The sequence below is a fragment of the Rhinopithecus bieti genome, unplaced genomic scaffold (genome assembly GCF_001698545.2).
Source record: "Rhinopithecus bieti isolate Rb0 unplaced genomic scaffold, ASM169854v2 scaffold_5882, whole genome shotgun sequence".
NCBI classification, from domain to species: Eukaryota; Metazoa; Chordata; class Mammalia; order Primates; family Cercopithecidae; genus Rhinopithecus; species Rhinopithecus bieti.
This window is the reverse complement of record NW_016805188.1, coordinates 3,076,790-3,090,147: the sequence shown is the minus strand read 5'-3', so window position 1 is coordinate 3,090,147 and position 13,358 is coordinate 3,076,790. Positions and strand designations below refer to the sequence as shown.

General features: G+C 35.9%; 1 protein-coding gene across 3 annotated transcripts in view; it reads left to right on the top strand.

Moving 5' to 3' along the window:
• The window catches only part of HYCC1 (hyccin PI4KA lipid kinase complex subunit 1), a 90,023-nt gene that overhangs the window by 21,724 nt on the left and 54,941 nt on the right, over positions 1-13,358 (top strand). For all 3 annotated transcript variants that reach the window (XM_017871564.1, XM_017871562.1, XM_017871563.1), the window contains exons 7-9: positions 4,258-4,374; positions 7,369-7,456; positions 8,271-8,430. In XM_017871564.1, coding sequence (XP_017727053.1) covers positions 4,258-4,374; positions 7,369-7,456; positions 8,271-8,430 — 365 coding nt within the window. The remainder of the gene's footprint in view (positions 1-4,257; positions 4,375-7,368; positions 7,457-8,270; positions 8,431-13,358) is intronic.

Sequence of the window (13,358 nt, the reverse complement as noted above, 5' to 3'; positions counted from 1 at the left end):
TTTTTTTTTTTTTGAGATGGGGTCTTGCTCTATTACCCAGGCTGGAGGGCAGTAGCACAATCTCTGCTCACTGTAACCTCCACCTCCCAGGCTCAAGCAATTCTTGTGCCTCGGCGTCCTGAGTAGCTGGGACTACAGGCAAATGCCACCATGCCCAGCTAATTGTTTGTATTTTTAGTAGAGACGAGGTTTCGCCATGTTGCCCAGGCGGGTCTCAAACTCCTGAGCTCAGGCAATACGCAGGCCTCAGACTCCCAAAGTGTTTACAAGCATGAACCACCACACCCGGCCTGTTTCCCTTTTTCAGCCAAGTTTCTACTCACTAGCCTGATGATTTGAAGATCCATCTGATAATAATATTATGTTATATATAATATTATTTATTTATATATAAATATATTATCTGAATATATTTATATTATCTGATAATAGTAACCTTTCTTTTCTACTTTCGGTTCTGGTCTATCATGAATAAATAAACTCACTGGAATGGGTCTTCCTAATCATTGTATGGTTTGTAACTGAGGCTATATTAACAATCTCAAAAGTTTTTTTTAATTCTAAGAATGAAACACATGTCTCTCACCAGAGAATGAGAATCACAGCAAGAGTTTTTCTCACTTACAAATTGATGCTAAGAACTTCTCCAAGAAAGATATTGACCAAATACACCTTCCAGAAGGGATTTTATTTTCACATGCCTTGTGAATTTGGCAGAGTAAACTTAATACAGACATGGCTGTTATTGGCACTCAGCTGCTCTTTTGTAAGGACATATCCTTATGTTTGGATTTGTGAAGGGAAATCAGAGAACTTCAGGACATAGCCCTGATGAACAGAGGAGCCAGGAATTCATGTGGCATATAGCTTTATTGCTTTGTTTTGTTTGGCATTTAAGTTCACTGAAGGGTATATGGGCAAACAATATCCTTGAAGATAGGGATCAGAAAAAAAACTTAATTCAGAGAATTCTTAAGTACCAAAATAAAGGAGTAGAGAAAAGAGATGCCATTACCAGTTAATGATGCAGAGGGATAGGACTAGACTATTTTGGGTCTCAGCTCAAATGGTACCTTGTTGGAGAGGCTTTCCGTGACCATCATTCCCAAAGTAGCACTTTCCCACCCTAGTTTATTTCCTTGTAGCACTCATAACACTATAATTACCTTGTTTGTTCTTTTGATACAGCCTGTCAACTGCTAGAAACTTCATGAGGTCAGGAACTTTGTTTTGTTCACTGCTGTATCACAAGAGCTTAGAAGTGCTTGGCATATGAGAGAGCCTCAATAACTGTTGAATGAATGAATGATAGATGAGCTCTTCAGCTCAGATTTATAATTTGATAAGTAGAGTTAGGATTAAAGGAAATGATTGGGTTTTTACTTTTAAAAAATCTTTCATTGGTAAGTAAAATCACCAGTTTTAGTTTTCTTAGTTATAAAACATTAACCATTTGCATTTCTGAATAAATGTTTAATTTCAGCCTCTAATAAATGACCACTTATTTCTTCACAAGTAGCTAGTATAGAAAATGAGAGAACCTGGAATTTTATTTCCTTTGTATATCTTTCACGTGTGTTGATATTTGAGAGAACTGTCTCTGTAATTCTCACATAAAGTGAATTTAAAAGATGAGTGACCATCCTAGAGCCATGCAAATATTTTTTTAAAGTTGTATAATAACAACAATAATTTATCTATGTTCTGTACCCTATACTATTTCCTTCCTGATTCCTAAACCTGTATATTCAATCCAGGAACTATCTCTGTCAACATGTCCCATAGATACCTTGTAAATTTTAGGACTCTTCCTGTGGCAGCCAACTGATATCTACATCAAACTAAATTATACCAAAGGGGCTGGATGCAGTGACTCACCCCTGTAATCCTAGAACTTTGGGAGGCCAAGGAGGGTGGATCACTTGAGGTCAGGAGTTTGAGACCAGCCTGACCAACATGGCAAAACCCCACCTCTACTAAAAATACAAAAATTAGCCAGATGTAGTGGTGGGCACCTGTAATCCCTTCTACATGGAGGCTGAGGCAGGAGAAGCACTTGAACCTGGGATGTGGAGGTGGCAGTGAGCTGAGGTCATTGTGCCACTGCCCTCCAGCCTGGACAACAGAGTGAGACTCCATCTCCAAACAAAACAAAACAAAACAAAACAAAACAAAAAAACAGATTTTTGAACCTAGGAAGAACAGTCATGGAATTGGCCTCAGGATGGCCAGACGGTGGCTCACGCAACCTCCACCTCCCAGGTTCAAGTGATTCTCCTGCCTCAGCCTCCTGAGTAGCTGGGATTACAGGTGTATGCCACCATGCTGGGCCAATTTTTGTATTTTTAGTAGAAATGGGGTTTCGACATGTTGGCCAGGCTGGTCTTGAACACCTGACCTTGTGATCCATCCGCCTTGGCCTCCCAAAAGTGCTAAGATTACAGGCGTGAGCCACTGTGCCAGGCCCTTACATTGTCTACTTTTAGTGACCTCAGTAGAAAGAGCTTCTCCTAGTTTCAGTATTAAAAACATCCAGCAAAGGGTGTGCCAGCCTGAGACTTCTACATACCCCTTTGGGAAGTATTTAACCGGGTTAAATATTACTTTGGTTGTATTAACACAGATAAACAATGATAACTTAAATAAAGTAGATATTTATTTCTCTCTCACATAAAAGTCCAAGCTGGTAGGTGGTCTAAGAGGTAGATTGCTTGCATGTTTCCAGTGTGTTCAAGTTCCTTCTGTCTTGGGATTCTGCCATTCCCTATGGTATTTCCCTTGTTGGTATCATCTCAGATCACCACTATTACATCTGCATTCCTTATAATAAATGCTCCTTAACTTTGGTACTCCTTAAATATTCCTCACTATAATACATATTTCTGGAGCTGAGTGTGATACCTGTAATCTCAGCAACTGGGAGGCTGACATGGGAGGATCATTTGAGATCAGGAGTTGAAGACCAGCCTGACAACATAGCAAGACCCCATCTCAAAAAAAAATATTTTTTTAAGCAGCTAGGTGTGGTGACATGCACCTGTGCTTGGGAGGCTGAGATGGGAGGATTGCTGGAACCCAGAAGTTCAAGGCTGCAGTGAGCCGTGATCGTGCCACTACACTCCAGCCTAGGCACACAGCAAGACCTTGACTCTAAAACGCTAATAATAATAAATAAATATTTCTTTGTTTTTTATTTTTAGTTTCCATGTCTTTTTTTATTTTTTTATTTTTTTTACTTTAAGTTCTGGGATACATGTGCTGAACGTGCAGGTTTGTTACATAGGTATACATGTGCCATGAAATAAATATTTATTTACATGTCATTTTGTTTATGGTAGTTTCTTGAAAAAAAATGGTAAAATCTATTGATCTTTCTTTAGGGTTCTACCTTTGGTGTCATGTTTAGGTAGCATGCAAAGAGTATGTATCTATTTGCCTATGTTTTATGTCCGTTGTGGTTTTTAAACATTAACAGTTATAATCTATCTGAAGTTTATTATGGTATACTGTATGAGACTTGAGTCTAATTTATAGTTTTTTTTTGGATCCTGCAGTTTGTGTCAAGAACTTTATCAGGAATTGTGGATCATACCACACATCTATTAATGACAGTGCCAAGTTTCTTTTTTCTTTCTTTCTTTCTTTTTTTTTTTTTGAGATGGAATCTCACTCTGTCCACCCATGCTAGAGTGCAGTGGCTCGATCTTGGCTCATTGCAACCTCCACCTCCCAGGTTCAAGTGATTGTGCTGCCTCAGCCTCCCTAGTAGCTGGGACTACAGGCACATGCCACCACACCCGGCTAATATTTTGTATTTTTACTAGAGATGGGGTTTTACCATATTGGCCAGGCTGGTCTCAAACTCCTGGCCTAGGTGATCCATCTGCTTTGGCCTCCCAAAGTGTTGAGATTACAGGCGTGAGCCACTGAGCCTGGACAGTGCCAAGTTTCATGTAATAGGTTTAGCGGTACCCAAAAATCATTGATAATTGATTGACCAAAATTAGTGAACTAACCAGTGAGTGAATCTGGTTCACTTACTCTATGTATCTACATACCTCAACTTTGTATGTTTTTTCCTGGTATAACTTACTCAGGAATATATTACAGACAAATGTTCTGTTTGGAAAGATTCTTTGTTTCATAAATATTAGGTTTGTTATGAAAGTGTACCTAGTACATTGTTGGCTTATAAATGTTAAAATAACTTACCTAAATTTTACCAATTTTACAAATACATTTATTTTGGTTTTCTAGAATCTGTGTTTGTGGATATCCTAGACAACATGTAAGAAAATACAAAGGTATAAGTAGCAGGATACCAGTTTCTTCAGGATTCATGGTGCAAATGTTAACAGGGATTTATTTTGCCTTGTAAGTATCTCATCATATGCAAAGTAAACCTTTAATTTCTTTAGAAAATTATAGTCTGTTAATCTATTGTCACTATATTATAATGTCAATAGATAAGTGATTTACATACTTTTTGTGAAAGAATATGAACGAGTATCTTAAATAAAACTATTTATAAAACACTTACCATCTTTCTTAAATTCAAGGACGGAATGAAAATTAGTAACACTTAAATATATTCATAGTCTCTTTCTTCATTTTTTTTTGCTATAATTTCCAAATACCTTTTTTTCCTCAAGAAATATCTTTTTCCATTGCCAGAAACTTTAGCTCTTAAAAAACATTTCAGAGCCTCTTTGATTAGAAATAGTTTATTATTAGCTTTCTATTAGTTTCTAGTATTGGTGCTCAGTCTCAGTCTTACCTAGTGACTTGGGTACTAGTATTTTTCTTTGAACCCTATCCTTTACTTTATAATTCTCTTATTATACATGTCTCATTTACTTTGCATTATATTTAGTTGATACTTTTAATTTTCTCTAGTACAATATAAACTTTTTGAAGGCAGAATTGATAAACTTCTTAAAGGCAGAATTTATCGTCTCTGGACCCAATCTGGCCTGATGCCTGTTTTTGTCAAGTTTTTGCAACACAGTCATGCTTGTTTGTTTATGTATTGTCTATGGCTGCTTTTGTGTTGCAATGGCAGAGTTGAATAGTTGAGACTGTATGGCCCACAGGCCTAAAATACTTGTTGTCTGGCCCATTAAGAAAAAATTTTCTGACCCCTGTGTTAGACCATTAATATTGTCCCACAGTTCTTGGATGCTCTGATCTACTTTATTTTATCTTTTTTCTTTGTGTTTCAGTTTGAGTAGTTTCTGTTGGATATATCTTCAAGTTTACTGATTTTTTTCCTTGACTAGGTCAAGTCTAGAAAGGAGACCACTGAAGGCATTCTTCATCTCTGTTACTGTGTTTTATTTCTAACCATTTCATTAGACTCTTTCTTGTAGTTCCCATCTCTTTGCTGAAATCTTCATTTGTTCATGCATGTTGTCCATCTTTTCCACTAGAGCCTTTAGTATATTAGTCATAGTTATTTTAATTTCCCAAATGACTTCAACATTTAGGTCATCTATGAATTTAGTTCTACTGCTTGCTTTATCTCTTGACAGAGTTGGTCTTGTTTGTTTTGCCTTTTGTGTGCCTTGTAATTTTTGATCATGATTTTGTTCAGCAGTAAGACAGTAGAGACTGAGGTAAATATTGTTTATGACAGGAAATGGGCATGCCTCTTCTAGGCTGCTAGTGGAATTATTATAGGCAGAAGTGAACTAGGATTGGGTTTTGTTGTTATGGTTACCCTCAGGGCACCATCTACTTCAAATTCCTCTAGTGCTACCTGGTACTTAGGTGGAGAGCTGGATTGTTGGAGGGTGTTTGTTAATACTTCTGCTTCCTCCTCAGCTTTCAGCATTCCCTGTATGCCTACACTGCAGATAGATTTCTCGCCATGTTCTCACCCCTGCCTCCAGCAATAGAGTTCTGTTGCTTGGTTTTGGGTGTGCACTACCCTGATGGTGGTTGGGGGTGGTGGCTTGGAGGGGAACGCGTGGAAATGGGGGAGGTAATGTTCTCTGTTGTCCTGGTCCAGCCTCAGTTTTAGGCTGATCCCATGTCCCTGCATCTCAGGGATGGGAGTTTCTCAGCGGTCCTGCCCCTTCTTCAGTGATGACACCTCTACTTATCTCAGCATAGAATAAGAGGTTTTTTTGCTTTTTTTTTTCTTACCCTCAGAGCCAAATTGGTCTTCACTTGTATCCTGGGGGGTGAAAGGGTTTGCTGCTCTTTCCCCAAAGGCTTTAACATTTTTGTTCCAGGTGATAAAAGCATCTGGCTGGGTCTTTGTACTTTTCTCACGGAGAGGTTACTCTTTTCCTTGAGGCCTATACCATCAAGGGCAGTTTTCTCTGACCTGCCCTGTTTCTAGTTTTTCTTGTGAGTGCCTAAAGGAGATTTATGGAGAAGCCTGTGGTGGACACAAGCTGCCACTTGTATGTGCTTTTGGAGATCCTACACTCTCCTGCTAGCCCATGAGGTACCTTTTAGCAATTTGGCTTCTAGGAATTTGTTAAGAAGATTAGCTAAATGTTTCTTACCTGCTTGTATTGTGGCCCATCTCTCCTTAGAGGCACCTGTCCGTCCTTGGGGTTCCGGCTACGTGGATGCCCTTGTGACCTCGGCTCTTTGATGGATTCATGAGAATTTATAATTTTATAGATTATCTGGCTTTATCTTGTTTTTATGGTGGGAATAATATTCTTGCTAGTTTTTAGGCCTTGCTTGCACTCTTGATGTAATGTATACCTCTTTATTTTGTTGTCAGTTGATCAAGCCACTATATCTCTGTTCATTTTGTAATTTAGCTGATTTTAGGAAGGGTTTGGCGTATCTTTGAAAATTATGCATACACACACACACACACATACACTCACACACACATGCACACATACTTTTTCCCTCATGTTGCTCTGCTATTTGCAACATGTAGCAAATACACTTCTAAGTGACTATCAAAATGCAAAGAAATAACTACTCAGGATACTGCAAGCCACATTAGTTGTATGTTCTCATTAAAAACTGTGGGAGTTACAGAGTAATTTGGCCATAAAGTGTTCTGAACATTATTCTAAGGTATATAATTTATTATTCCCTGATTTGCTTTGAAAGTATAAAATGCTTTGAAATTGCCTTAGCTTTTTTTAATTTCTGTTCTATAGTCATGTTCTTTAGAGAAGAAATGTAGATCTATAAAATTTTCTTTGCTATTAATAGGCATTTAGATGCAATTCGAAGGAATTCAAAGATTTAAAATACATTTTAAGAGGAGTAGAATGTTAAGCAATGTGCTAATATGATCTTTTATTTTCTTCAGTAAAGATAATTTCTCTTTGTATTTTGTTCAGTTATAAATAATTATAATTTCTTTGTTTAATTCATCTAATTTTATAGTTATAATGGAGAATGGGATCTTGCTCAAAAAGCACTGGATGATATTATATACAGAGCCCAGCTAGAATTATATCCAGAGCCATTGCTGGTAGGTGCCTGACTTATTTATGTAAATTTTATAATTTAAGATTTCTCAATTTAGAACTATAAATTGAGAGAGCCATTCATAGTTCATTAATATGTCATTAATACTCAGTATATTCATGCTCTTGTTATACATGGAAGTTTTATAACTTAGAAAAATAACAAATAAATTTTTTTTAAAAATTTTCTTTGAGACAGAATTTTGCTCATGTTGCCCAGGCTGGAGTGCAACGGCATGATCTCGGCTCACCACATCCTCCACCTCCCAGGTTCAAGCAATTCTCCTGCCTCAGCTTCCCAAGTAGCTGGGATTACAGGCACACGCCACCATGCCCAGCTAATTTTTTGTATTTTTAGTTGAGATGGGATTTATTCATGTTGGTCAGGCTGATCTCAAACTCCCGACCTCAGGTAATCAGCCCGCCTTGGCCTCCCAAAGTGCTGGCATTACAGGTGTGAGCCACTGCACCCGGCCAAAATGAAAATTTTTATTAGACCGACTTCCTAGACACCTAACAGTCTTTTTAACTTATAAGAATTGTTCTCCTTAACATACTTTAGCTGCATTTATTAATTAACATTAGGCATTTGGAAATCTAACTGAATATTTTGAAATTTTTAACTTTATCATTTACATATTTTTTAAACCATGAATTTCCCTCTGAGCCTCCTGTTCTTATCTTAGAGGATTTCTGTATCATCTTTTAAAATGCTTGGGAAGAGCATCTTTGTATAAACCTGTTTAGCATCATGTTTTATCTAAGGGTAAGATAATACATCTGCTCATGTTGATCTTAAACTATATTTTTTCTTCTTAGGTTGCTAATGCAATAAAGGCTTCATTGCCTCATGGTCCCATGAAATCTAATAAGGAAGGTACAAGGTGTATTCAAGTTGAAATCACACCAACTTCCTCTAGAATATCAAGAAATGCAGTAACCAGCATGTCAATAAGGGGTCATAGGTGGAAAAGACATGGTAAGAAATACGTAACTCTTCAAGTCAAACCATTGTTGATTTCTTTACATTTTTCACTGTACTTACGGTGCTATAACTTCTAACTTCAGTAAATAGTAGTCTGGAAGAAAGAGCTGTGGAGTTGCCCTTAACTCCTAATTTATTATCTAGGAGCAATAGGCAATAAGAAAAATGGAGCCCCTTATGTTACACATATGAATGAAAATTTATTTAAAATCGTATTCATTTTAAATTGTTATTTCAGTAGGAGAATAAGAAAAATGCATTTTAAAATTACTCATACGTTTTGGGCTTGTATTCAAAAGTATTTGCAAATATTCCTTAATATTTCTGATTTCTCAATCAACTCTTAAGCAAGTGAATTTACATATTGAAGTAGAACAACTAATAGGGACTTTAAACACTTTGTCTGGACTTTCTGGTAAAGAATGCCATAGTATTGATGCAACACTAGTTATTTGTATTTTCTTGAAGTTAATTTTCTTCCAAGATTCTGTGTATGTGTGTGTGTATATATATATCCCTTCTTGTCTGCTTCATTTTATTATTTTAAAATTTTACTGGAAGTCAATTTCATTCATTATGGCTTTTTCAATGCTTTCCCATTTCCCTCCCTTGTCTTTTAATTTATTATTCTTTATTTAATTTCGTATTCTTTTTATAACTTCCCTCCTATCTAGACGTTATTGTAGTGTCAACAACCAGTCTAAGAAGGAAATTATCACCTTCCTCAGAAGGTAACCATGGTGAGAAGCACAAAGCTACTTCTTTACCCTAAGCAAACATCTATATTAGAAGTAAAACAAAATCCATTCTCTGTTTTCTTCTTCCTGTAAACTGAGGTGAAAATAGTAGTTCCTTTTGGTATATTTAGTTCCAGTTGTGTTGTGGTTTCTATAGAGAAAATGGGAAAGGCGGAGAAGAATGGAGCTATTTATGGTAAACTAGAAAGTTGATGATGAGAACAGTTGCCATTGTTTTCACTTAAAGAATCTAGGTGATTGTATGTCAAAAAAGAATAATGATTATCCAGCTTACCTAGTGATCATTTTTGGTGTTTTTAAAGTGTGGCAATTCTTGAAAGTTCCATAGGAAACCATAAAAGAGGTGGTGATGTCTGCCAATAGCAAGGCACATTATGCCACCATTTAAAACATACAGTCTAAACATACTTCTAAGTTTAACATACAGTCTAAGCTTCTTCAGTGAAAATTATGCTACTGAATGGGTCTGGATTACAGGTAGAAAGTCATTTAATTAGATATGGTTTACCCTGAGATTGGTTTTTCTGTTTTGGCATTAATGTGTGAAAACAGGCATGGAGGCAAGGAAGCAGATCATAGTGGTTACTGTGGCTATAAGTGCTCCCGAGCTACTGCTACAGGAAGCACAAGAATGAATTTTAATTTCTTTTCCACTTTCCTTCTTGCTATTTAGGTAGACATATTGGGAATTAGGGAGAGAAATGTAGGTCCTGCAGTTAAAAATGTGAAATATTGATGCTCCCTTGTATTTGTGCATGTGCGTGTGTATGAGAGAGAGTATGTGTGCATGTCCAGGCATACATTTAAACAAGGAGGTTTGTACCCTGCAATAAAATGGAAGCCATTTCCCAGAAATGTTTTATAGGAAAAAAATTACAAAACAAGAGAAAAGACTGCTTGAATGTATTGTATCTAGCAGATTCTTACATATCTTCCAGATTCCATTTTGGCTGCCACTTGAGGGGTTAGCACTCTGTCTTAGGATTGTACCCTTGTTAAAGTAGTATTCTTATCACCTGCCCCTCTTCACAATTCTAACACTTGGGAAACTCCTGTTTATTATAACAATAAAATCACAGATGAGAATATAGAAGTGAACGAACTATAAAAAGTAAGTCACATGCATGGAACAGATACAGAATACAGCTTAGCCTTGTTCATCACTCTTCTTTAGTGTGAATTTCTTTTATCCAGTGGACTCTAAAATACTCCTAAGTCCTTCTTATTTGCCTCTACAGGTAGGTTGCAGTCTTCTCACTTTTTAGGGTAGTCTTGGCTGTCCCTTTTAGAGCAGTAAAGTTACCATGTTCGGCTGAATTTAAAAGGTTTCTATTTTCCATCCTCATGGTCCTGCTTCCTACTTCTAGGCTCTCTAACAGGTACTGGCTTCCTGTGGGGAAAGTAGATACCTTTGCGGTACTTCTTAGATATATAGACAATTCTCAAATTATAAATAGATTATTAAATTTAATTTTGTTTATATATAAATTACAAGTTTCTCAAATTATAGATTTTTAAATTTAATTGTATTAATATATAAATTCTATTGTTAATATTTATATATAAATCAAAACAAAATTTGTTTATACATTTCTTTAGAAACAATATTAAAGGGCTTGTAGATCCCAGAGTGAGCCACAGCAGCCTTTTTATCTCATAATATTTCTGAAACATAGGACTATAGAATGTAAGTTCAGTTCATGGCTGTGTGAAAATACATTTAGAGTTTCTATATTTAATGGAACTCTAAATGTGTTTCCCATTCTACCCACTAATATCCCTACTATTCTCTCACCACACCAACTCTCACAGTAGGACGAATTTCTTCCCAAACCCTCAACTGTATCTATTATACAGTAGAAACAAAGAATATCCCACCCTAAGCCAGTGGTCATGAGGGTTGGGAAAGGAGAAGGGACAAGAACCATGAACTTTAAGAAATATTCTTTTTTTTTTTCTCTTTCTCCTTGCCTCTTCGTTTTCCTAGTTTTGGAAAGCAGAAAGCAATTGGCCCCTTTTTTTTTTTTCTGTTGGAGCTCTTCCCTTTTCTTTTACTTATTTGTCTTTATTTATTATTGCATTTCTCCTAATTTCTCCTCTTTCTGTCTTTTCTGGATAGAAGGGGGAAAGGAGTGAATGAGGTTTTCTCATGGAAGGAGCCAAGTAAAACTTTGCTTTTTGCTTTTTTTTTTTTTTTCCATCTCCCTTTACCATGAAAGAATATACGTAATTAAGCCATGTGAATGTACTGGTGTGTTTGCATATCTGAGTCACCAAAAATTATTACACAGCCAGCAAATACATTAAATTAGAGCAATTAGTAGACATTTATTCTCCTTTATTATCAGTAACAGAAGAATCTTTCCATTTTCTTTACAGCCCAATCTCACACTGTAGTGTTTTTAAAATGAATTTTGAAAAGTTTTAATTATTTACATTTTAAAATATTTTAAAGCTATTCTAGAATGTATTTTAGGATTCTCTAATGCTTCATAGATCTACCATTTTTTTCTTAAGGTTAAGAATTATTCACAACATATTTTAATGGAAAGTATTATAATAGAAGTTTAAAAATTACTTTATCCTTAACATTTCTACACATTTCAGAATATGCATCCCTGGCCATGGTTTTGTTGTTATTGTCAACCCAGGTTTCTAGAATTGTATTTTGACCAGTCCTGTTATTTGCTTGGCTCTGTTTTTTATTTTTATTTTTTTAGTTAACTTTATTTTTTAGAGCAGTTTTAGGTTAACAGCCAAACTGAGTGGAAAATAAGAGAGTTCTTAAATACCTCATGACCCCACATTCATAGCCTCCCCCAATATATCAACATCCCGCACCAGAGCGGTACATTTGTAAGGACCTGTAATTTAAGTTTTGAGCAAACAGTGCATCCTCATGTCAATTAAATAGGATGATTTTTAAAGAAAGGTTGGTTTCAGCTGAGGTATTATTTTGGAGAGATCTGTTTGACAATTAATGGTGTGTTTGCTTGATTTGCCCCACTTTTCAGTGTATGGACATGGCTTAACTTAATGTGTTTTTCAAATTTTTTAAACTTTGTGTTTAAATCTTTGAGAAAATTCTAATGACTTTATCATTTTATGTCAATAAATATGTTTGGGAAATAAAATTACAATGTAGAATTGCTGCTTTTGACTTCTAAGGAACATAATTTCAGAATTAAAAGCTTTATGTATTGCTTATTCTTTTATGCATATTGTGTTTAATTTCGTCTACAGATGGCGAATAATTCAAGGCAAAGGTGTATTTTTTCAAACTGATTTTCAAGTCACCTACAAATTGAGGGCTATCTAGAAGTCATAATTTGAAAGTAAAACACAGTTGGAGAAAGATAATAATAAAATAAACTTTAAAAAGCATTCAGTAAGTTTAGAGAAGACTGAATAGATTATGACCATAATAAAAGTCAAAATGAAAATTCCAGTAAGAAAAATGAGATAAAATTTAGTAAAATAATTCAATAGTTTTTCAAGTTAATAATTAAAATTCAATTTTGCTTAAATATTTATTTCCTTTTAAAAATAAAGTTAAAGGAAAATAGAAAGTATTTCTTTATAATTATGCTTTAATTCTATAGTCATTCTTAAATGTCGTTTCCAAAGATACCTTCATCATCTACCATTTCAGCTATTTTATTTTATTTTTTATTTTTTTATTTTTCTTTTTTTGAGACGGAGTCTCACTCTGTCGCCCAGGCTGGAGTGCAGTGGCCGGATCTCTGCTCACTGCAAGCTCTGCCTCCCGGGTTCACGCCATTCTCCTGCCTCAGCCTCCCGAGTAGCTGGGACTACAGGCGCCTGCCACCTCACCCAGCTGTTTTTTTGTATTTTTTTAGTAGAGACGGGGTTTCACCGTATTAGCCAGGATGGTCTCGATCTCCTGACCTCGTGATCCGCCCATCTCGGCCTCCCAAAGTGCTGGGATTACAGGCTGGAGCCACCGCACCCGGCCCATTTCAGCTATTTTAAAAAGCTCCTTTTCTTAAGTCCCTGAAAAGTTCTCTTTTCACTCCAGTATTCCACTCCAATATTCTAGTGTACAATTTATACTTGTTTATTTCCTTGTGTTTTTCCATTCCTTCCTCCTCTTCTTCTTTTTTTTTTTTTTTTTTTTTTTTTTTTTTTTTTTTTTTTTTTTTT